Genomic DNA, 19672 nt, shown 5'->3' on the forward strand with positions numbered 1-19672 from the left:
TGAGGTTGACAGTGGGGTAGCTTTCAAGGACCCCGCGATCCACTGTTGGTTCCTGCGTCCATCTCAGCTTATCATAATGATGAGGGTGGAAAGCTAAAGGACTTGATTGTGCCTTGAATAATTTAGGACTGTGATTCTATCAAGTGAATAGGGACGAGGCTATCTAGAAAGACCAATGTATTTTCTCTCCTCAATCGTCACATCGAAAAGCCAATTGCTGCATGCTGCAGTACCAAACTTATACCGAAAAGGAGAATAGCTACTACAGATCGGTGGTTCAAAAGAAATCCTGAATCAAAACCAAATCACTGAATTAAAATTGCTACTTCTAGAAGTCTTGCTATGTGCACATCCTCTTACGTGGGTATCATTATCGCCAAGAAGCCTTTATTTCCATCTGCTTCCCTAACCACCACCATTTCAACACATCGTACATCCGATTTCATGTCCTCTTTTCATCCATGAATGCGGTCTGCTAGTGTCACCTTGTCCCAATTCTTGGGTCCCGCAGCCTCATACTTGCCAGACTTGGAGATGACTCGCCCAAGGCCCTGGTGGATCTCGGCCTGGAAAGGTCCAAATGGGCACTTCTCACCATCGATGCTGATATAGCCATCCTCTTGATCGCGAGGAATGATGCGGTAAGCTGAGATCTTCTTGTAGGTGACATGAGGGTTGTCAAACAGTTTCTCGGCTTCAACATCGAGAAGGACCTTAATGGCTGTGAAGAAAGGCAGGTCACCATCGATAGTGACGAGGTCCATCAAACCATCTGAGATGAGTGAGGCAGCGAAAAACGGAGCATCGGGTGACATATAAGCCATCTGTGACAGTCAGTATTATTCCAAATGCAAGGGCTAGTTTGATTACTCACGTTACCGGCGTAGAATGTGCCAACCTTGTCATAGGGGATCAACTCCCATCCTTCAGGGAGATCATCCTGGATCGTGCCATACTTCAACGGCGGCAAACCTGCATCTTCAGCTACGGGGTCTGCATCAAGCTTCTTAGCTAGATGGTTCAGGCTCGTGGAGCTCGCGTGATGCTTGTAATGAGCCTTGACATCGCCTTTGTCTTCGATCTCCACCTTGACAGCCAGGTCAAAGGGATAACACTTCTTCTTAAACATGCGCTGAACGACACCGACTTCGAAACGCGCACTACCCATCCATCGCATATGCTCTGTGCCGAGATCGCATTCGGCAATGAGGCCGAGCGTCTGGGACAGGAACGAAATGATGCGGTTGTGGCCACTAGTGACTGACACCAAATCCATCGGGGTCACGACACCCTTGATGATGGCAAGGGCAGCGAAAGAAGGTCGATGAGATCCGTACAAGTTGCAAGAGAATGCGTTTCCTGAGCCACAAGGGATATGGCTGACAGGCATCGTAGAAAGCGCTCTCGCAGCATCGGGTCGCTTAGCAAGGCCGTTGAAAATCTCGTGTGGCGTCCCATCACCGGAACATGCCATGATGGTATCGTATCTGGACAAGTCGGCGTTTTGCGCCAGTTCAACGGCTTCTCCACCGTGCTTCAACATCACGGGGTCAATCTGCATCTTTGCAGCCTGGAAGAGCGGCTTCACCTCAGTCTCCCACTGCTTGATAGCACCGCCAGGACCAGAGTTCGGGTTGATCAGCACGTAGGCGCGTTTCTGAGACTGCGCATTACCGTAGGCGCGTGTCATGAGGGTCTTGACGAAGATCTCGGCTGGTGTACCGCTGGTCGACTCGTCGTCCTTCGCAAGTGTGAAAACCCATTTCTTAGGTTTGATCAATGTCTTCGAAGCGTGATGGGCGTAGTCGATTGTGATCTGGTCGTTGGAGAGCTCGACCCAGAGGACGTTGTAGAAGGGTATGCTATTCTTGGGAGCGGGTTCTGTAGAGAAGCATTATCAGTAAGTGTTTCCAGATTGTGTCATATCACAGTTCTGAGTTCTTACTGCCAGAGAAAGGAGCACAGGAGGAGCGAGTTGACTTGTTTGCAGCAGGGTCTGTTAATGATCAGTCGAGGACTTGGCGTCACGTCTTCTCCAAAAAAAAAAAAAACGCACCGTTGAGCTCCAGTTCTTCGATTCCAATGGTCAACTTCTTCTTATCCTCCAAGAGGAGCAACATTCCAATGCCTTCGTCCATTTTTCGATCAATCTCCGTGTTCATTGAAGCTGATGTCAGTCAGCGAGCTTATCGATTGTGTTTTATACCGAACACCTTAAAGCGCTAAGGGGTGCAGGGGTTAGTTCGATCGTCGCGATTATGATTGATCACGTACAGAAACAATAGATTCGATAAAGAAAATCGAGAAAATGAAGGACTGGGGCAGCTCGCTCTGGCGACATAAAAAGGAAAGACAGCAATCCAAAGCCTCTGACAACGAGCGTATGTTTTGGAATGTTTCCGCAAGGAGTTGCTTCTTAGGATCAATCGGATTACGCGGATACCCGTTGAACCTAGGTTGTTGATCTGCGGGGGGTCGTATCCGAGATTACAGACCTAAAGCCCCTGTAAATGCCTGCATTCGTGACTGGCCAGGTCCCTAAAGAAGTCAATTGCGCACACCTGCTGGCAGCTGATAGTTATAACCAGTAGTGCCAACAGTGCCTGACGTGGTGGAGTGTAAGACTGGGGCTATCGTAGCTGCCAGACGGTGCCGCGGTAAGACAACCAGAAATAGTCACCAACTCCACACTAGCTGTAGTGTTCGGTGGCCGCGGAGCCACGAGATATCTTGAAGATGTCGATTTGACTTCGACACAAGGAATTATTGCCCTTTACGGGCTGACCTCAGATTTGTCATCACGTCCGACGTAACTAAGATCTCAGTTCCCCAGAGGCATCCGATGAGATTAACGGCTTCTTCTTGTTTAGCCAATGTACTCGACCAATGAGGCTGATAGCGGCATGCTTGTTCTACACGATGGATGGATGCTTTAACTTTTCCCCATGTTCCCAAAACTCCATTTCCCCGCCATCTTCGGAGTCATTCCTTGCGCCAAACTGTCCTTCCTTCTCCTTCCTTAACCTTTTTCTAACCTGAACTGGAACACCTCGGAATCGCAGCCTCGGTTGCATGCATCTATCTATATGGCCAATGTCATTCAGCATCATCATGTCATGTGCTGAACCCCCCACAAACTTTTTGAGTATCAGCAAGTAAGAAAGTAAGCAACGCCCCCTTATGCGAGTCTCGTCACATCGGGGAACTTCTCCTGGGCCGCCTTCTTGTATGCTTCCACCTGAGAACTCCTCCAGCCCTTAAGCACCTGAAGCCCCTCGACGGCATCCTCATAGGTCACATCAGGGATATCCAAGATGCCAGAGACGGCCTCCTCACTCTTAGCCTTATCCTGGCCCAACAGTCTCTGTGCCTTGATGGCGGAAAGAACGTGTCTAGGGCTACCCTTGTTGGCAGCAAGGAACTCGTTGTTGAACTTGACGAGATCCGTGGAAGGATCGACTGCTTTGAACTCAGCCTTCAGCACCTCCAGAACCTTAGGCTCAATGTCTGTCGCAGTCTTCAATAGTTGAGCGAACGCTACAGTATGCTCGTGCACCCTGGGTGACTTGGGGTCAAGTGCTAGGGCAGCTGTGAGACAGCGTAGGGCAAGAACGTACTTCTCTGTAAGAAGAACGGGTCAGTAAATAAATAAGAACTTGGTTATCCATGGTATTAAACTTACTGCGACGCATGTAGACCTCGAAGCCAGCGAACTGGGCGTTGATGTTCTTGGGGCTGAATTGTAGTAAGGGGTTAACGAACTTCATGGCATCGCCGAGAGGGTCGGTGGTTTCGGCGAGTTTCAGTCCGAAAGGATCGTCGTCCTGCTTCTTGACTTCTCCATCCTTATCCTTGCCCTTGTTAGGGTCTTGCTTAGCTTGTAACTCGGCAGCCTCTTTTTCGAGACGTTGCTGCTCCTTTCTAGCCTTTTTGGCGGCCTTCTTCTTGGCCAGGGCATCCTCAGCGTCCTCTCCATCGGCGCCATTGATACCATTTGCGGAAGGCTTATCGGCCAACTTGAGGTAAACTTCAATCGCATCCAGAGCGGCCCTTGAGAAGAAGGGATGATCACGGACATGGTCTTCCCATCGCATCATATCGATGTAGGCGCGGATCTGGCCCTTGCGCAGAGAGAAGCTGTGAAAATCGAACTGGTCCTCCTGCCACACCTCAAAGATGTTGAAGATTTGCTGGAATCGCTTAAGAGCAAGGGCAACATTGCCTTGGCGGGCATATGCCTCGCCGTCTTCTGTCAAGAACCAGACACTCTGCATATCCAAAAGATCCGCCAAGGGACCGCCAACAGTTTCTGCGCGAGTGAAAAGCCCAACTGTCTTGAGAGCCTTATCGTTTTCGTTGTTGCGAAGCTGGTACTTGGCTGCTTTTGTGTTAATGTATCTATCCTTAAGATCAAGCTTCCTGGCTCGATCCATTGCCTTGGAGGCTTCTTGTATGTTTCCGCCATGCTTAATGATTCGTGCCTTGGTCATGGCAAAATCAACGCTCTTGGGGTCCTTCTCAATTGCCTTCTCGACGTACTCCATGGCTTTTGTCAAGTCGCGGCTGAGATGGTAGTTGTAGTGCTGTGCAAGGTAGTACAGTGCTGCCGCTTCTCCTTTATCCTTGCTCTCCGAATCAGCACCCTGCGAGTTCAAATAGTTCTTGGCCAGTTCACAGAGGGTGTCCTTCTTGAATGAGTCGGAGTAAAGATGCTTAAGATTAGCGAAGGTCGATGGCACTCCCTTGTTAAGCATCAACGTCAAATAGGCCTCAGCAGCCTGCTTGAAGTCATCGCCTATTAACGAATTAGTACTGGTGGCTGGCTAGTGTCTCGGTAGGATTTACCTGACAAAAAGTCCAGCGGCAACCGGCGCGCGGCATCGCAACGAGGGGACTTCTCCGCATATTCATCATAGATAGCCTTACGAGCCTTGGAGTCGTCTTCCGATACCTCTAGGACCTCCAAGAGCTTCTCGTAGTATGCGGGGTGCTCCGAGTTGCGGTCAAGGAGAGCCCGGTAGGCCTTGGCAGCTTCCTCCTTCTTGTCCAACTTGTGAAGATACTCGGCGCGAGCCTCCATGACAGCCAATCGATCAAGATTTTGCTTAGCAGCCGTGTTTAGATGCTCAAGTGCCCGTTCATAGTCTCCTTGCTCCGCAATTAGAGAGTTCTTGTACATAATTGCTTCTGAGTGCTCATTGTCGAATTTCGAGGGCTTTGTTTTCAAGGTTTCCTCATACGTATTCATGACCTTCTCAGCTTCAGCAGGGTTTCCGGAAAGGTGGTGAGCAATGGCGAGCGCAGTCCAGCTTTGGCGCATTTGAGGTCGGGCCTGGAGCATAGCGGTTCGACTTTGGATGTATCCTTGATAGTCACGGCATTGGATTTGCAGAATAGCCAGATCGCGCTGAATTTGTGCTGACTCAGGCTCCAGTCGCAGAGCAAACTTGTACGCCTTGATAGCCTCCTCGAAATTCTTGTTTGCCCGGTGCAGCAGACCATACACGTGCCAGCAGATGTGCGACTTCATATCCATGGTCAAGGCTTCCTTTCCCAATGCAAAAGCTTCTTCTGTCTTGCCCTGAGAGTTCAGAATCAAGGCCTTCATCGCAGTGGTGTCTCCATGTTTCGGATGCTTCTTGAGAATAAGCTCAGCGGACTTGAGACCACGCTTGTATTGCTTGTCCTCATAGTATCGAATAACGGAGCGGAAGAGCGAGGCCTCCTTAGAGGCAAGAGGTTGCGGCATCGTGATTATGGGACACAGTTCTAGTCTTCGGACCGTAAAGAAGTCGTGAGCTAGTTAATTGCGACCGGCGTCCGTTGTCGGCGAGGATTACAAGCTCCCAGCAGGATCGAATGAGGGGTGTGTGGGCGAGAGAGAGGAAAGGGTACAGAGAAGCTTTGACGAGACAAAAACCTCGCCAGGAGATGATGAGAGGAGGATAATGAAGGGTAAAGAGGCGGCTTCCCTGACCGGCGATTGTGGAGAGATGTCGTGTAAAGCTGAAGGTGCTGTACCATACAACTTAGGTACGAAATGATGTGGACAGGAATTGCTACGGTAGACCGGCAATTTCTCGGAGGCTGCCTGCGGTGGGTTGCTGAGTTATGCAGAGTTGGTGGTTTTGGCGGGGCAGTTTAGGACCCATGACAGCATGGAAGCCTCATGAGAGTTGGCAAAGAATCTGGTATTGAATGAATCAATCCATAATTTCATGAGAATACTTCAAGATACCATACGGAGTGTATATTCTCAACGAGTAAATATGAATAAACACGAAATGACTGATCGATTTTAGCATCTGGTTAATCTGTTTGGCACACGGGGCATGCTACGAGAGACACCAAAGCTTTAGACGTCTATACTAAATGATGAAGAGGTTTAGGTAAGATCAGAGGGGTTCTTTGAAGATTGTATGTTACTGTTATACAAGAGGCGTCAATATCGTACAGCAAGTCCCTATCCTACAGTCCTTCTCTTGTAAATTTCGAACTCCAATGGTCGTTGGAGGATCTGAGTGGTCGTTTCGTGATATCATAAATTATACATTCGTTTTCAAGTTTTGGGCCTTCCTCCATTTGATGATTGTGTCCTCCCAGCTTTCAAAAGGGTCGCCTCCGCATCGTTGCTGTACGACCTCCCACGTTCTATGTCGTACGATACCCTCTACGCCCCTCTCTTGTCTTACAAGCGAAGCTAGGCGCTCGGTACGTGCTTCACGTGGGAAGAATCTACCGGAATACGGATCTAATCGTTCATCGACTGTTCTATCGCGGTCTTGTTCTTTCTCTAGTTCCCTGATGGTTCGGTCCGGGTCATCAGGGTCCGGGCTTGCCGCTACAAGAGCGCAGTAATTTAATACTTCAGTCCGGGTCTCCCATGAAGGAAATAGCACTTTCTCCTTGAAATCTAAGCATGACTGAGGGTCAATCTGTTTTGAAGTTGGCCTTGGTACGCGTTGCGAGGTGGACGAGGGGTCAAATCCGGATCGAGACGGCGTCACAAGCGCATTCAGATTCTGTGTGATTGAATCATCGATGGAAGATCTTGAAAGTCGAAGAAAGTCTGAAAAGAAAAGAGAGAGTAAAACAGTCAGTCGGGTATTCGAACAGCCGATACTTCTGACTCGAACATACCTCGCAAAGTGCCATACGAGAAACAGAACTGTGGAGTAAGCTGAGGTTGTGTAGATGGTTGTGTCATGGTATTCTTCGGCCGCGAGGAGCTCTGTTTCTGAGCGTCCGGCGAGCCCTTCCAGAGTATCCCAGCCAGAATGGGCGGATGTTTAAGTTCAGCTGATTAGAAATTCGAAATAGTTGCTAGCGTATTAAGTCAAGAACGTGGCTCGTAACGGATCTGGAACAGGGTCGAGTCGAATCGAGTCGAGTCGCGTTAGTCGTTAGAAAAATATCGTGAGTGATGGTTGGTTCTATCTCGACTTCAGTGACGCAACTAAAGAGTTAGCCGGAGCTAAGGTCCGGCTGCTTGTATCCGGAAAGTCCGGATAAACTCTGACTCCGCTGACCACTTGATCCTTGCAGAGATCCCCCAGCTTGATCCTGGTAGTCTCGATCCATCACTGCACGACAGAAGCCCCCAGGCAATGACGATATCAAGAGAGAGTTTACGAGGGGATTAGACTTTGAATGCGAGACATTCTAATTCAAGTTAGTTTCAATTATGGTTGCTCGTAGTCTCGAGAAGTACCTGAAGCTCTTCCTTTGAATCCGCAACTCTTACACTTATCTTTCACTTGTTGTGTGGGTTTTGTTGGAAACGAGCTGACTGGCTTTTGCTCCATCTCATGGGGCTGAAACAAGCTGAGTGAGGGCAATCTATTACTGAACTCTCGATGCATGTCCCGGGTCAAGGCGAGAAGCCAGGAACCCGTGTGACGCCAAGGGAGCATTTTCAGGGCGAGGCACAGAATTTCACTCTTCAAATCCAGGGTCTGCATCTTCTGAATCAGCCTACGACGAACTAATCGGCATTGCTTTTTCGCCGGCTGAAGCAAGTAGCCACCGCCGAATGGAGCCGCGCTACGCTTGAAAATGGATGGACAGTTATCGCATATCGCACTGGGCAGACGGGTTTCCGGAGATCCAATGTTGGTGATGGATTGCGGGCAGCCTCTCGCCTTACTGGATACTGGGCCGCCACGAGGCGCCATTTAAGCATTGACATACTAATACCATCGACGCCTCACCGTTTGGGCGTTGCGTACAATCCTCCGATGGGGCATTCCCTGAGCAGGGCTGATTGAGCATGATAATCAAGACTGCACTGGATCTCAGGTCCTCAACAGACTCGGTCACATTTCTTCAGTCAGGGATCTGTCTAGCGGCTTTACTTCCCCATAAGGCTAAAAAGGCTTCGAGACTCCGTAACTGCCAGATTGGATAAAAGACGCAAAGAGAGCGACTCACGAACCTGCAGATGCAGACGCCACCGTTGAGACCCATCTGCCGGCTCAAGCACCAACGCACCCTATTTGTCGCCGTTCTGGGTATTGATCAACTAATTCCCACGCAGTTGGGTGGCTTGTCCCCTTATCCATGACTGAGCGGTTGCGCTAGATCCAACGCCCAGGACAGGACAGGACCAACTGCCACGCACCTAACGCTAGGAATCACCATCCATGGATGGATGTTGGCTTACAGGCTACAGCAGCGCACGGCTTGCTTCCGGGCTAGAAGCCGACTCGCTCTGTTTCTCGGAACCTCTTTAGCCTCTTGTGACTTTACTTTGTGGATTGCCTGGTCTCAATATGTGACGACGGTGTGCAGCAAATAGAGCCCGGGCCGTCGTCACTCTCTTGCGTTGAATCGATTTGAGTTGAGGCTTCAACCCTTCCTTTTGCTTTGCTTTGCTGCGCACGAATTTCAGCACGGCCAAGGCGAAAGCACGGGCTTGGTCCGCTCTCTGCAGGAACCGCAAGCTTACGGAAGTATTTGCAGCTGTCAAATCGTACATTACCCCCCAAGTTTCCTGCTCGAGTCTGATCTCGTTTGGTGGCTTGTACTACTTTGGCATTTCTGAGTCGACCAACTTCCACCAAATTTTGTTCTTCTCCAAGGATGGATCAACTTCAGAGTCGGGTCGAGAAAGCAGACCTGCAGGATTTGATTGATATATGCGAGCAACTTTCTGAGGAATGTAGGGGTATCTCTAATTGTCTCAATACCAGCCCAGTTACTTTGGCTTCGCTCGCCAAGGAGTGTCGCGCGATCACAAATGCGCTTGACAGGTTACACGAACTCAGCCGGTCGATTGAAGGTGGCACAGAAAATGTTCGGGCATCAAACAATGAATTCGTCTATTCCGTTTCGAAGGATGTGCATGAGCTGAGGGCAGCATTGAAACGCATAAAGGGTCCAGATAGGGACAGCGGCATTCACCTCAGCGAACCACAGCTTATCATCGTCTGGAACGAAGCAGCATTGAAAGAGTACCTTGCGCGGCTGCGCACTCACCAAGCGTCTCTCCATACTCTCCTTAATGCTGCGACGCGGCAAGTAACCTTCTTTTCTAAGTGCGCTGGTTCAAGGCTAACTCTTAGTAGTGCCGGTTATAACTTTGGGGAAAATGACAACAGGAGGCGCGTGATTGAGCCAGATATTGGAGTAGATGAGGCACTACGGAGCCTTGCTCGAAAGTTCACAGCGCCAAACCAACAATCTGTCGTGTTACCTAGAGTCAGTGACTCTGCCGAGATTCAGATCCTACTTGATACACTTGTACCACCACCAGGAGTCAATTACGTGCGAACCAAAGATGCCGCAAATGAGCTGCACAACGCCATTGAACGGAGCGATGAGACGGCTGTCTTTCATATCCTTCTCGAACGCGCAGACCCCAACATAATGTTGGCTGGTTCAATGCTCTCCCCACTGCATCGCGCTTTCGACAAAGGCCATATGCTGATCGCTGCTTTTCTCATCGTCGCTGGTGCAGATGTTGACGAGCCAACTACTGATGGTCATACAGCATTGATGAGGGGGATCAGATGCGGGTTTTCGGAACAATTTGCGACTCTTGTGATTCACATGAAAGCCCGCGTCAATGCGATCGATAACGATGGGTGCTCGGCTCTACACCTCTCGGCCGCTTCAGATGTCATCGACGATGAAACGCTCCCAGTTCTCATCGATGCAGGCGCCGATATCAACCTGGTCGATTATAATGGCCAGACACCACTTCTCGTGGCAATTCAGCATAGCCGCTGGTCTGCGGCGACAAAGCTCGTACAAGCTGGTGCAGATCTAGAGGTGCGATTACCAGATGGAAAGACAGCCCTCCACATGGCTGTCGCAATGCGCAACCAAGAGTTCTCCCAAGTGTTGATATCTCGAGGAGCAAACGTTGATCGCGTACTCCGCGAGCATACTCCCCTCACAATGGCCATCAACTCTCGCTGCACAGCTATCACTGCTGTTCTTCTAGATAGCGGTGCAGACCCTAATCTGCCCAGCCGCAACGGAAACACACCTTTACTGGCAGCAGCATCCACAGGACATGACGAAACCGTGCGATATCTCATCGCCCATGGAGCCGATCCAGCAGCCACTCAAGGACACTCTGGATACTCAGCGATGCATATGGCGGCCCACAAGGACAAACCTCCCATTCTGCAGCTGTTGTCTGATGCAGGCGCACCTGTTGATATCTTGGATAAGGCAGGCGAAACTCCTCTCCTCGTGGCAGCCAAGCTTGGCAATGCGCAAAGCATCTTTCGCTTGATCAGACTCGGTGCTGATGTCGAGCGAGTAGGACCGGACGGGATGAGCATTCTTTCTCACGCAGTCAAGATGGGCGATGTTGACCTTGTCACGGCACTCCTAGAGCTGGGGGCGGGTATGCAGGTGTCATCCATGTTCCCTTCGAAGGGCAGTAAGGAATATCTGGTACCTGAGCCACAGACAACACCGATTCACGTTGCCGCTCAGCACGCACGAGACGAGATCTTACTGCGGCTTGTATCCTATGGTGCCTCTCTCGAGAGCACCATCTTCCCTGGTCGGACACCTCTCTCCGTTGCTGCATCTCATGGGCACATCTCGACAGTCCGGTTACTTCTTCGACTCGGTGCAAATACGCACGCTCTAACAACACATGGTGATACGATTCTTTTCCAGGCATCGGCAAACCAAGCAACACTCAAGCTCTTGCTACAGCAGGGAATTGACGTGAATCATCAGAACGATCGGGGCGCTACAGCCCTTCACTACGCGGCTCTTCGCGGGCACATCGGGGGTGTGAGGATGTTGCTTGAGAAGGGTGCTCGACAGTACCACGCAAACGCGGTGTGGGATGCCTGGGAGGACAGAGACGGAACTGGAGGTTATAGACAGGGCACACCAGCTGGCATGGCTATGCAAAGAGGTCTGGATAAGGTCGCGGAGTTAATCGAGGGATGGAAGTATAACTGACTTTGGTGTAATACTTGGCGATAAGGTTATGATTTAATGGATGGAGTAATGGCTGGACGGTGGAACTGTATATCCTCTGTATGTAATATGGGTTTGGGTTTGGGCTTGATGAGATACCACAAAAGAATTGTTATAATTTGGCGAGATATTATTCATGTTTGGTGTTTGCTCGTATCATGCATTATAACTGCTTGCATGAACAGTGAATTAAAGTCATGGACAGAGTGCAAGTTATGTATCGCTGAATGCTATGTGCACGTTGGTATAAATCCATGCATATTCCTCTATATCCGGATCCACGTGCTGTGCAATAGCTAAGCTTTTCAGCCCTAGCAATGTCCCATGTCCAATACCAAAAGCGAGAGGCAGCCGAGTCACAGTTACGGATACGAAAAGCCATGAAATGCGAAATTACTTACTGATTAAGCGGCACGGGAGGAATAACGGCCGCGGCGTTGGAACAAGATTCGAGAAGTGACGTGATGGTAAGATTAATTAATGTATCGCCATTAGCAGTGAGGAGGACCTCCCAGCCTAACCACTAACAACCCATACATACGAATACGGGACGTCATGACGGCGTTCAAGTGTTGACGTAATAGGCTCGAGTGATGATGGGCGAGGCAGTGCTCAACGAAAGAGTCCATGATGGGCGCGTCTCAATTCTACTACTGGCAAGGTTTTGATGAATTGTGATGTCTCTAGGTCTCGTGATCTGTAGCCAAGAAAGCAATACAAGCTCAACATTTGGCTAAAATAAACTCTCCTTCATCATATTCTTGACTCTTCTCAACGCTTCTCTTCTATCTGATCTGCCCATTACCCCTTTCGGCTTTGAAACCAAGTCCCACTTCTACAAGACGGGTAAATTAGATTCACCATTTCAAGATCTCGCCAAGCTTGGAGCCCTTATTTATATCGAATACTTAACTTTTGTCGCCTCCGCCATCGATAAATAAATAGTAAACCCCAATCGAACCGTCAATCTGCAGTGTATCACACAGTCCAGGCCGGCCCCGCGTGCTCCATCTGGCTCGTCCTGAACTTTTAGCTGTCCTCCCCTGCTTCTACAACCCCGCAATCCGCAATCGGCCCCTCGTCAACTGCTACGCTACTGCTACTGTACACGAGACCGCCTTCGAAATCTCCTGTCCCGTCGCAAACCCTCCCTTTTCGCTCCCCGACTTTTCTATACACGGCGCAAACATACAATCATGTCCTCTTCTACAGCCCCAGCCGCGCAGGCCAACAGCAGCAGCTGGACCGCCTTCCTCAAGGTAGATATAGATATCTAACTCCATGCTTTTGCATGCTTGGAGCGATTCGTATATGGGTGATGGCAGTAGCTGACCTCGTCTTTGCGACGTGCTCTAATAGTCCATCGCATCCTTCAATGGCGATCTATCTTCTCTCACCGCGCCTCCCTTCATCCTGTCCTCTCAGTCCCTCACCGAATTCTCTGCGTACTGGGCCACGCACCCTCCCGTCCTGACCGCCCCAGCTGCCGAGTCTGATCCCGCCAAGCGTACTATGCTCGTCCTCAAGTGGTTCCTCTCGACTCTGAAGCACCAGTACGCCAGCCGAAGTGAGCAGTTTGGAAACGAAAAGAAGCCTCTGAACCCTTTCTTGGGTGAGCTTTTCCTCGGTACCTGGTCCGACGAAGCTGGCGAGACCACCCTTGTCTCGGAGCAGGTCAGCCACCATCCTCCTGCTACCGCCTATTGCATTCGCAACGACAAGACTGGTATCGAGCTTGAGGGTTACAATGCTCAGAAGGCCACTTTCAAGAGCACCATCATTGTCAAGCAGATCGGCCACGCTGTCCTACGAGTTCCTCTTCCATCTGGAGAGATCGAATCCTACCTCATTACCCTCCCTGGTCTTCATATCGAGGGTCTGATTTTTGGTGCTCCTTTTGTCGAGCTTGATGGCTCAAGTCACATCACTAGTTCCAGTGGCTTCACTGCCAAGATTGACTATAGCGGCAAGGGATGGCTCTCAGGAAAGAAGAACACCATCGTCGCCAGCGTTTATCCTACGGGCAAGGAGAAGGATGTTCTTTACAATGTCACTGGCCAGTGGAACAAGGCCCTCGAGATCTATTCGGGACCTGCCAAGTCTAACTCCAAGTCTACTCTTGTGAGCACCTACGACGCCGTCAACACCGCTCAAACTGAGCTCAAAGTTGCCCCCATCGATCAACAGCACCCTCTCGAGTCCCGACGCGCCTGGTCTCGCGTTGCTGATGCCATCCAGAAGGGTGACATGGACACCACAGGTGCTGAAAAGGGCAAAATTGAGAATGCCCAGCGCAACATGCGCACCAAGGAGAAGTCAGAGGGCCGAACCTGGGATCGCCAGTACTTCACAGCTGTTGAGGGTCAAGACTCTGTCCTCGAACAGCTCGGCAAGGTCGTTGGTGTACCTACTGATGGAGAGGCTGACAAGACTGGTGGTCTCTGGCGATTCGACAAGACCAAGGCTGATGCTCGCGCTGCTCAGCAGCTCTCAGAGGACGCTGTAGCCCAGATGGAGAAGGAGCTTCTCGGTCGATAGGCACGCCAAACAGGATATGAAAACAATAGGAGAAATAGGAACAGGAAATGGTGATTGTGAGCTGCATAATACACAATCACCAAGATCATGCAGATAAAGGTGCAAAGTTAAACCAAAAGAGGCGGGCATGGACATGGGTTAGAATACACAGCGCTCGGCAAATGTTCTCTGATACAAGAGGCATTCCGCGACGAACCACGGGAAATTCAAACGGTTGGTTTGTATAATAACTAACAGGCTATATATGTTCTACGACTAATGACATGATTTTCATGTTTTCTAAATTCGCATCCATCCACCTCCAGAAGGTTCCATTGATGCAAGGTCCGACGTCAGTTTAGCGAGCTAAGGTGGTTTTTAGTTTAAAATCACATATACACATTGCAGCAGAGGACACTCAGGCTGTTTGTGCGTCATCAATTTTTTTTCCTCATTAATTTTACTACTTTCATCACCTCGTAACGCCCCTGCAACTAAACACTGCTATGTTGTGTCGGAACCAAGGTGAGGGTATTTTCTAGATCCCTCTTTTTCTTTTCCAAACGATACTCATGAATTGTGTCGCAGTTGGGATATCATTAGAACCAGTTATTGTCTTTTATCGACATTTATAGCTGGTTGGCAGTGTTGAAGTCCTGGAGAGCCTCGGCAACACGCTTGGACATGGTCTTCTCACCCTCACGGACCCAGACACGGGGCTAGACATAACGTTAGTACATTGTAATACATATACAGTAATGGAATGAGAACTTACGTCGAAGTACTTCTTGTTGGGCTTGTCCTCGCCATCGGGGTTGCCGACGGTGGTGTTGACGTACTCGCGCTTGTTGATCATGTAGTCTCGGATACCGGAGCAGTAAGCGAACTGCATGTCAGTGTCGACGTTAACCTTGACAACACCGAAGCCAATGGCGTCGAGGTACTCCTTCTTGGAGGAGCCGGAGCCACCGTGGAAGACGAAGAAGACGGGCTTGTCGTTGTCGGACTTGAGGGCCTCCTTGACGTGAGCCTGGTGCTTGCCGAGAAGCTCGGGGTGGAGCTTGACGTTGCCGGGCTTGTAAACACCGTGGACGTTACCGAAGCCAGCGGCGATAGAGAAGTAGGGGGAGATGGGGGAGAGAGTGTTGTAGATGTTGAGGATATCCTCAGGCTGGGTGTAGAGAGAGTTGTTGTCAACATCCTCGTTGTTGACACCATCCTCCTCACCACCGGTGATACCAATCTCCATCTCGAGCCACTGCTTCATGGGGGCAGCGCGCTTGAGGTACTTGGCGGTGGTCTCAATGTTCCACTCGACAGGCTCCTCAGAGAGATCGATCATGTGAGAGGAGAAGAGGGGCTCGCCCTTCTCCTTGAAGTAAGCCTCGTCGGCATCGAGCATGCCATCGAGCCAAGGGAGGAGCTTCTTGGCGCAGTGGTCGGTGTGAAGGACGACGGGGATGCCGTAGGTGGGAGCGAGCGAGCGGACGTAGTGGGCAGCGGCGATGGAGCCTGCAATGGAAGCGGCCTGGTCGGTGTTGCTCACACCCTGAAGAGTGCGTCAGTGGGTTGAAGCGGTTGAGAAATTTGTTGAGGAACATACCTTGCCAGCGAAGTAGGCGGCACCACCCTGAGAGAACTGGAGGATGACAGGAGCCTTGTTGTCGCGGGCGGCCTCGAGGGCAGCAACGACGGTGGAGGAAGAGGTGACGTTCTGTGATATTTGTGTTAGTTGCGACGATTTGCGTTGTTTTTGAATGGTTGAGACATACAATGGCGGGAATGGCGAACTTGTGCTCGCGAGCGTACTCGAAGAGACGGAGGACATCGTCACCGACGATGACACCAGTCTTGCGGCTAAGGACTTCTTGGACACCCATTGTTGCTGTTTGTGAAGCTTAGGTTGGATAGAAAATGTAGGTTGAGATGAAAGATGTAGAAGGAAAAAGTCTATTGAGCAAGAAAGATTGTCAGTTATGAATGAAGAGGAGCAGAGCAATGACGAAGGAGGGGGGTATAGCGGGGTTTTCAATCCAACTCTGTTTGGTCCTTATCGATAAATATAGCAAAACAGAGCTGCGTAATTAGAGAACACGGCAAGGGGTAGAGTGGCAGTTACGGCGTTTTGGAGGGGCAGGAGGGGCAGGAGGGGCAATTCTGACGCTCTTGCCGAGAGCTGCTCTGTGCGGGCCAGAATGAGTTCATCAGATTGAGGCCATGAGCTGTTTACAACATCCAACAGCTGTGTCGGTGAGGCATAAAGAGAGGCCATGATAAGACCGCGAATCTTTTTCTCATCTCGCCAGGAACACTCGCCTAATGCATCTTGCAGCATGCTGCTCCTCGATTGGCGAGAATGAAGATACGTCGCGAATCGTCTGATACTCACGGGCCGTAAATTGAGTTCCGTGAGGCTTCAGAGCTGTTGAATGGGCTGAGACTGTTGAACGATTCACCGCGCCATCCAGTGAGACGATTGAGATAGTCGCCTCATCCGGAAACGCTCAATCTTGTTCACCGCACACCTCAACCCATTTCAGGCTCTCGAGTCTCAGGGCCCTTACGGCTGCTCCGATGCCCGGTGGCTCTCCGGTGGCTCCGCGGCCGATATGTCTTCTCTGGCCTTCTCTCGGCCTCTGCGCTACTGTCTCTTCCTCTCACGACTCTTGACTCTATCATGTTGCCCACCTCGTCTCCGCTATAGGACAGCCCGGTTCACACATCCTCGTCAGACCAAGACTTTGTCCAGAAAATCGCTCCCCCAGCAAGCTCACTCGAGGTAGCTAGCGGGAGCTCTCTGACGTTGTTGAGCGTCTGCTCGGTGGTAAAGTGGGGGCGCCGACACAGCGGCGCCGTTGAAGAGCAAATACAGTGGATGGGATTGGGCTCGGTAGGTGACAGTGGAGAGTGATGCGACTTACACACTTTTGGCAGTTAGACAGGCGACCCAGCGATGATGTCGGTATTGACGATAGTGGGAAGAATTGTCAGGATTCAAAAATGAAAACATCAACATGGGGGGAGGGGCAGCCGACTTATATGATGCCGTCCCTCCTAAGCCTCCTCTCCTCTGTGCCGAGAGCTATTCCTACCACAGCCGATGCTCGACGGGAACATGCGGGACGGCCTGGCCCTTGGAGACCATTGATCGGGCTCATCACTCTCACTTCTTAGCAAATACACTGACTCTGATTCTCGTGTGACCCCATCTTCCCCGCATACTTGAATATCGTGAGCATCACGGTTGGCTGGAAGGCCGCCATAGCCCATGGCTGTGGATATTCCGGGTTGACTTCCCCTGATGCTCTTGGACAAAATCTCCAAAGCCACGAAGCTGAGGCCAATCATATGAACCAATGCGCCGCCGCAGTTGCATTGCCGACGGCAACCATTTCTCGATCATTCTCGTACAATGCAAGGCTTGCGTAGTGTTGAAACGTGCTCCCCAGCAATATCATTCATATCACACTCAATTTGAGTAATCTGAAGTTGGAAATCATGATCGCAGTTGAATTGGTGGAGCTTCCACATCATCTTGTGGGTGGGGTGCTCAACCAAACATGATCTCGGTGATCTAATACCGAACCGCAGTTCCATATTCATCATGACAATGACGAGGCAAACTCGGATCAGCAATTCGAATCGATGTTTCTCATGTCCAATTTCGACACTCCTTCCCGGCTGAAACCGAATATCCAATCCAGAAATGGCGAATGCAGATTTTGCAAATTCTGCTCGATCGACAGGACAATGCATGCCATGCCAGTTGGACATGGTCATAAACTTGTCGAATATTTACGTCACGCAGATTGCGTTTGAAGGAAGCTAGAAAGCCTGGCTACTCAATTACAACCCTGAGTAGTCTAACCCCTCGGCGGATCTGGTCAAGATTCCATCCACCCGAAGATACATTACATCGAGGCATTGGTTCATACAAAGAGAAGCTGTGGTTTCGAGGCCTTACCCCCACCAGTCCCTCCATCCGTCCTTCAACCCCGGCTAGGCTACGAGGTTCCCGAACTCCATGAAGCTCACCCCAATCTCCTGCTCCCCCACTTACAAGTGCTGGATTAGCTAACGAGTTGCTGCTTATCGTCAGTCGGTCCAGCCAAATCAGTCTTGAACTTGCAGAAGCACTGAGGCCTTCAACAATAGCTGATTGGCTTCCGTAGCTCAGTTGGTTAGAGCGTCGTACTAATACTTCATACCGAGTAATTGGTAATGCGAAGGTCTCAGGTTCAAGCCCTGGCGGGAGCATTGTCTTCCAATGCCTATCAGCTATTCTTTTTGGGGGATTTTTGCTGATTCTTTTTAGAGTTGTGATTTTTGTTCTGGTGGTGGATGTCACATTCATGTACCTCAGTAGTAGATAGCCCTTGGTACATAGCGATATGAGCAAATGGGTAGCTATAAGTCAGAGACTCTTAGTCTTAATTGTCTAAAAGCAGAAGGTCTTGGTCCTTAGCAAGTCTAAACTTTGAGCAAACTCAGCAGTTTAGATATCTTAATCTCTGCATAGATGGGAGTTCAAGTTAAGCTAACTACCCTGGAGCAAGATTGCCAACATTACTCTTAAATATATATAGTAATGAATTTCTTAACACAAGCCTCCAAAGTTGGTCTACACTATGTTGTCGCTTTCTACACCTATGTGATCTAGAGATGCATACTGGTGGCTATGTTAAGCCGCAGTCTTGTAGAATACTCTTTAGACACTGTAATACAAGTCTTTTGGTGGCAGATACCAGGTGGGGAGCTATTTATCTATGAATTATCGATTAATCACAACCAGATCATAGAATACATATCACGAGACTTAGTATCGACCCCGATACTTTAACCTAATTATCTTTTCATACTTGATATGTAACATTATTTCATAGCCGGGCGATATGAAGATTGGATCTCGTTCACGTGCAACGATGTAGAAAAAAAAAGAGGGTCGCCGAGAAAGCTCATCATCGTCTTGAGCATCATCATAACGTTGTCAATTAATCGTACCAATGCCCTCTCGCGGGCTCTGCCGACCAGAACCAATGTGAAAAGCTCGGCGTCGTCTTCTAAACTATTCACAAAGCCACTTCTTCGCCGAAAATGGACGAGGAAACCCTCAAGGAAGCTCTCAAAAGCTTCCCGAACGCCGAAAAAACGGCACCACCCGCAGCAGCAACTTCAGGGCTCAACATCAACGCCCTGTTCGAGAATCCGCTCTTCGCTGGTGGAATCGGTCTTGCATCATTGGGAGCAGTCGCTGCCTTTGCACGAAAAGGCGCAATCTCTGTACTCGGAGCAGCTCGTCGTCGCTTGCTCGTCAATGTCGAGATCAGCAAGCAAGATCCCGCATACCCATGGATCTTAGCATGGTTGTCACAACCCCGCGAACACCCGGGCTTCATTGCTTCTCGCCTCACCCGAATACATGATCTCTCTGTTACGACGACGACTGCATCTCGAACGGCTGGAGTTAGTGGACCCCAGAATGCGCACTTCTTCCTACAACCGGGTTTCGGACGACATATCGTCAAGTTCGGCAATGCGTACATTGCTGTGAACAGAGAAAAGCATAATACGGCGAATATGAATACTGGCGAACCACACGAGATTGTTCAATTGACTACATTATGGGCGCATCGACATGTTTTCGAGGCAGTTTTCAGCGAGGCGCATCAGTTGGCAGCCAAGGCGAATGAGGGAAAGACTATTG

The 19672-nt window shown here is 50.1% G+C and overlaps 8 protein-coding genes and 1 non-coding gene across 28 annotated transcripts in view; 5 read left to right on the forward strand and 4 right to left on the reverse strand.

Annotated features, from left to right (window-relative positions):
* Positions 1–269: 269 nt before the first annotated feature.
* On the reverse strand, positions 270–2525 carry FOXG_10270 (sphingosine kinase). Of its 12 annotated transcripts, none has more exons than XM_018389530.1 (5): positions 2275–2525; positions 2057–2222; positions 1946–1996; positions 875–1881; positions 288–824 (listed from the first exon to the last, which is right to left on the reverse strand). In XM_018389530.1, exons 2-5 carry the CDS (start codon positions 2160–2162, stop codon positions 456–458), a joined length of 1533 nt encoding a protein of 510 aa, XP_018247820.1. In that variant the 5' UTR covers positions 2163–2222; positions 2275–2525; the 3' UTR covers positions 288–455. The 12 variants fall into 12 exon arrangements, with proteins under 12 accessions (XP_018247819.1, XP_018247820.1, XP_018247817.1 ...); XM_018389525.1 differs by having other exon boundaries at positions 2057–2167; positions 2275–2446; XM_018389529.1 differs by having other exon boundaries at positions 270–824; positions 2057–2525.
* A 69-nt stretch (positions 2526–2594) lies between these two features.
* Positions 2595–6090, reverse strand: FOXG_10271 (acetyltransferase). Its single transcript, XM_018389537.1, has 3 exons — positions 4846–6090; positions 3683–4795; positions 2595–3621 (listed from the first exon to the last, which is right to left on the reverse strand). The coding sequence occupies exons 1-3, from the start codon at positions 5747–5749 to the stop codon at positions 3179–3181; spliced, it is 2460 nt and encodes an 819-aa protein (XP_018247829.1). The 5' UTR covers positions 5750–6090; the 3' UTR covers positions 2595–3178.
* Positions 6091–6278: 188 nt separating this feature from the next.
* Positions 6279–7652, reverse strand: FOXG_10272 (uncharacterized protein). The gene is made up of 2 exons (XM_018389538.1): positions 7141–7652; positions 6279–7069 (listed from the first exon to the last, which is right to left on the reverse strand). Exons 1-2 carry the CDS (start codon positions 7205–7207, stop codon positions 6546–6548), a joined length of 591 nt encoding a protein of 196 aa, XP_018247830.1. The 5' UTR covers positions 7208–7652; the 3' UTR covers positions 6279–6545.
* FOXG_10273 (uncharacterized protein) lies at positions 7579–11794 on the forward strand. 2 transcript variants are annotated; one of them, XM_018389540.1, is made up of 2 exons: positions 7579–9515; positions 9567–11794. In XM_018389540.1, exons 1-2 carry the CDS (start codon positions 9082–9084, stop codon positions 11431–11433), a joined length of 2301 nt encoding a protein of 766 aa, XP_018247832.1. In that variant the 5' UTR covers positions 7579–9081; the 3' UTR covers positions 11434–11794. The 2 variants fall into 2 exon arrangements, with proteins under 2 accessions (XP_018247832.1, XP_018247831.1); XM_018389539.1 differs by having other exon boundaries at positions 7579–11794.
* Positions 11795–12110: 316 nt separating this feature from the next.
* On the forward strand, positions 12111–15517 carry FOXG_10274 (uncharacterized protein). Of its 3 annotated transcripts, none has more exons than XM_018389541.1 (3): positions 12111–12710; positions 12811–14499; positions 14557–15517. In XM_018389541.1, exons 1-2 carry the CDS (start codon positions 12648–12650, stop codon positions 13987–13989), a joined length of 1242 nt encoding a protein of 413 aa, XP_018247833.1. In that variant the 5' UTR covers positions 12111–12647; the 3' UTR covers positions 13990–14499; positions 14557–15517. The 3 variants fall into 3 exon arrangements, with proteins under 3 accessions (XP_018247833.1, XP_018247835.1, XP_018247834.1); XM_018389543.1 differs by having other exon boundaries at positions 12811–14493; positions 14557–14712; XM_018389542.1 differs by having other exon boundaries at positions 12811–14727.
* FOXG_10275 (fructose-bisphosphate aldolase, class II) lies at positions 12811–18426 on the reverse strand. Of its 6 annotated transcripts, none has more exons than XM_018389546.1 (5): positions 16892–18426; positions 15741–15918; positions 15572–15682; positions 14744–15517; positions 12811–14687 (listed from the first exon to the last, which is right to left on the reverse strand). In XM_018389546.1, exons 2-5 carry the CDS (start codon positions 15846–15848, stop codon positions 14598–14600), a joined length of 1083 nt encoding a protein of 360 aa, XP_018247838.1. In that variant the 5' UTR covers positions 15849–15918; positions 16892–18426; the 3' UTR covers positions 12811–14597. The 6 variants fall into 6 exon arrangements, with proteins under 6 accessions (XP_018247838.1, XP_018247837.1, XP_018247840.1 ...); XM_018389548.1 differs by having other exon boundaries at positions 13450–14687; positions 16890–17288; XM_018389547.1 differs by having other exon boundaries at positions 13450–13804; positions 13863–14687; positions 15741–17288.
* FOXG_20263 lies at positions 18131–18225 on the forward strand. The gene has a single exon. It is a non-coding gene; the product is annotated as a tRNA-Ile (tRNA).
* Positions 18427–19387: 961 nt separating the features above from the next.
* FOXG_20264 (uncharacterized protein) lies at positions 19388–19519 on the forward strand (the record flags this gene model as incomplete). The annotated part of the gene is made up of 1 exon (XM_018400530.1): positions 19388–19519. One exon carries the CDS (start codon positions 19388–19390, stop codon positions 19517–19519), a length of 132 nt encoding a protein of 43 aa, XP_018247842.1.
* Positions 19520–19603: 84 nt separating this feature from the next.
* Positions 19604–19672, forward strand: part of FOXG_10276 (mitochondrial chaperone BCS1) — a gene marked incomplete at both ends in the record, with an annotated part of 906 nt that continues 837 nt past the window's right edge. Inside the window, one exon of the mRNA XM_018389550.1 lies at positions 19604–19671. Within this exon, the coding sequence (XP_018247843.1) occupies positions 19604–19671 (68 nt within the window). The remainder of the gene's footprint in view (position 19672) is intronic.

Source organism: Fusarium oxysporum, chromosome 7 (assembly GCF_000149955.1).
Source record: "Fusarium oxysporum f. sp. lycopersici 4287 chromosome 7, whole genome shotgun sequence".
NCBI lineage: Eukaryota > Fungi > Ascomycota > Sordariomycetes > Hypocreales > Nectriaceae > Fusarium > Fusarium oxysporum.

Bases quoted from the DNA above. Each gene is read 5' to 3' on its own strand.
- FOXG_10270 (XM_018389525.1), bottom strand. From the start codon at position 2,341: ATGTCGCCAGAGCGAGCTGCCCCAGTCCTTCATTTTCTCGATTTTCTT. The intron at 2,168-2,274 runs GTACGTGATCAA...GACTGACATCAG, and splicing joins TTATCGAATCTATTGTTTCT to CTTCAATGAACACGGAGATT. The intron at 1,882-1,945 runs GTAAGAACTCAG...GCTTCTCTACAG, and splicing joins CTGTGCTCCTTTCTCTGGCA to AACCCGCTCCCAAGAATAGC.
- FOXG_10271 (XM_018389537.1), bottom strand. From the start codon at position 5,749: ATGCCGCAACCTCTTGCCTCTAAGGAGGCCTCGCTCTTCCGCTCCGTT. The intron at 4,796-4,845 runs GTAAATCCTACC...ATTCGTTAATAG, and splicing joins GCCGCTGGACTTTTTGTCAG to GCGATGACTTCAAGCAGGCT. The intron at 3,622-3,682 runs GTAAGTTTAATA...TTCTTCTTACAG, and splicing joins CGAGGTCTACATGCGTCGCA to AGAAGTACGTTCTTGCCCTA.
- FOXG_10272 (XM_018389538.1), bottom strand. From the start codon at position 7,207: ATGACACAACCATCTACACAACCTCAGCTTACTCCACAGTTCTGTTTC. The intron at 7,070-7,140 runs GTATGTTCGAGT...TTTTCTTTTCAG, and splicing joins CTCGTATGGCACTTTGCGAG to ACTTTCTTCGACTTTCAAGA.
- FOXG_10273 (XM_018389539.1), top strand. From the start codon at position 9,082: ATGGATCAACTTCAGAGTCGGGTCGAGAAAGCAGACCTGCAGGATTTG.
- FOXG_10274 (XM_018389541.1), top strand. From the start codon at position 12,648: ATGTCCTCTTCTACAGCCCCAGCCGCGCAGGCCAACAGCAGCAGCTGG. The intron at 12,711-12,810 runs GTAGATATAGAT...GTGCTCTAATAG, and splicing joins GCTGGACCGCCTTCCTCAAG to TCCATCGCATCCTTCAATGG.
- FOXG_10275 (XM_018389544.1), bottom strand. From the start codon at position 16,984: ATGTTGATGTTTTCATTTTTGAATCCTGACAATTCTTCCCACTATCGT. The intron at 15,919-16,893 runs GTGTGTAAGTCG...CTTGCTCAATAG, and splicing joins CGCCTGTCTAACTGCCAAAA to ACTTTTTCCTTCTACATCTT. The intron at 14,688-14,743 runs GTAAGTTCTCAT...CGTTATGTCTAG, and splicing joins CCAACAAGAAGTACTTCGAC to CCCCGTGTCTGGGTCCGTGA.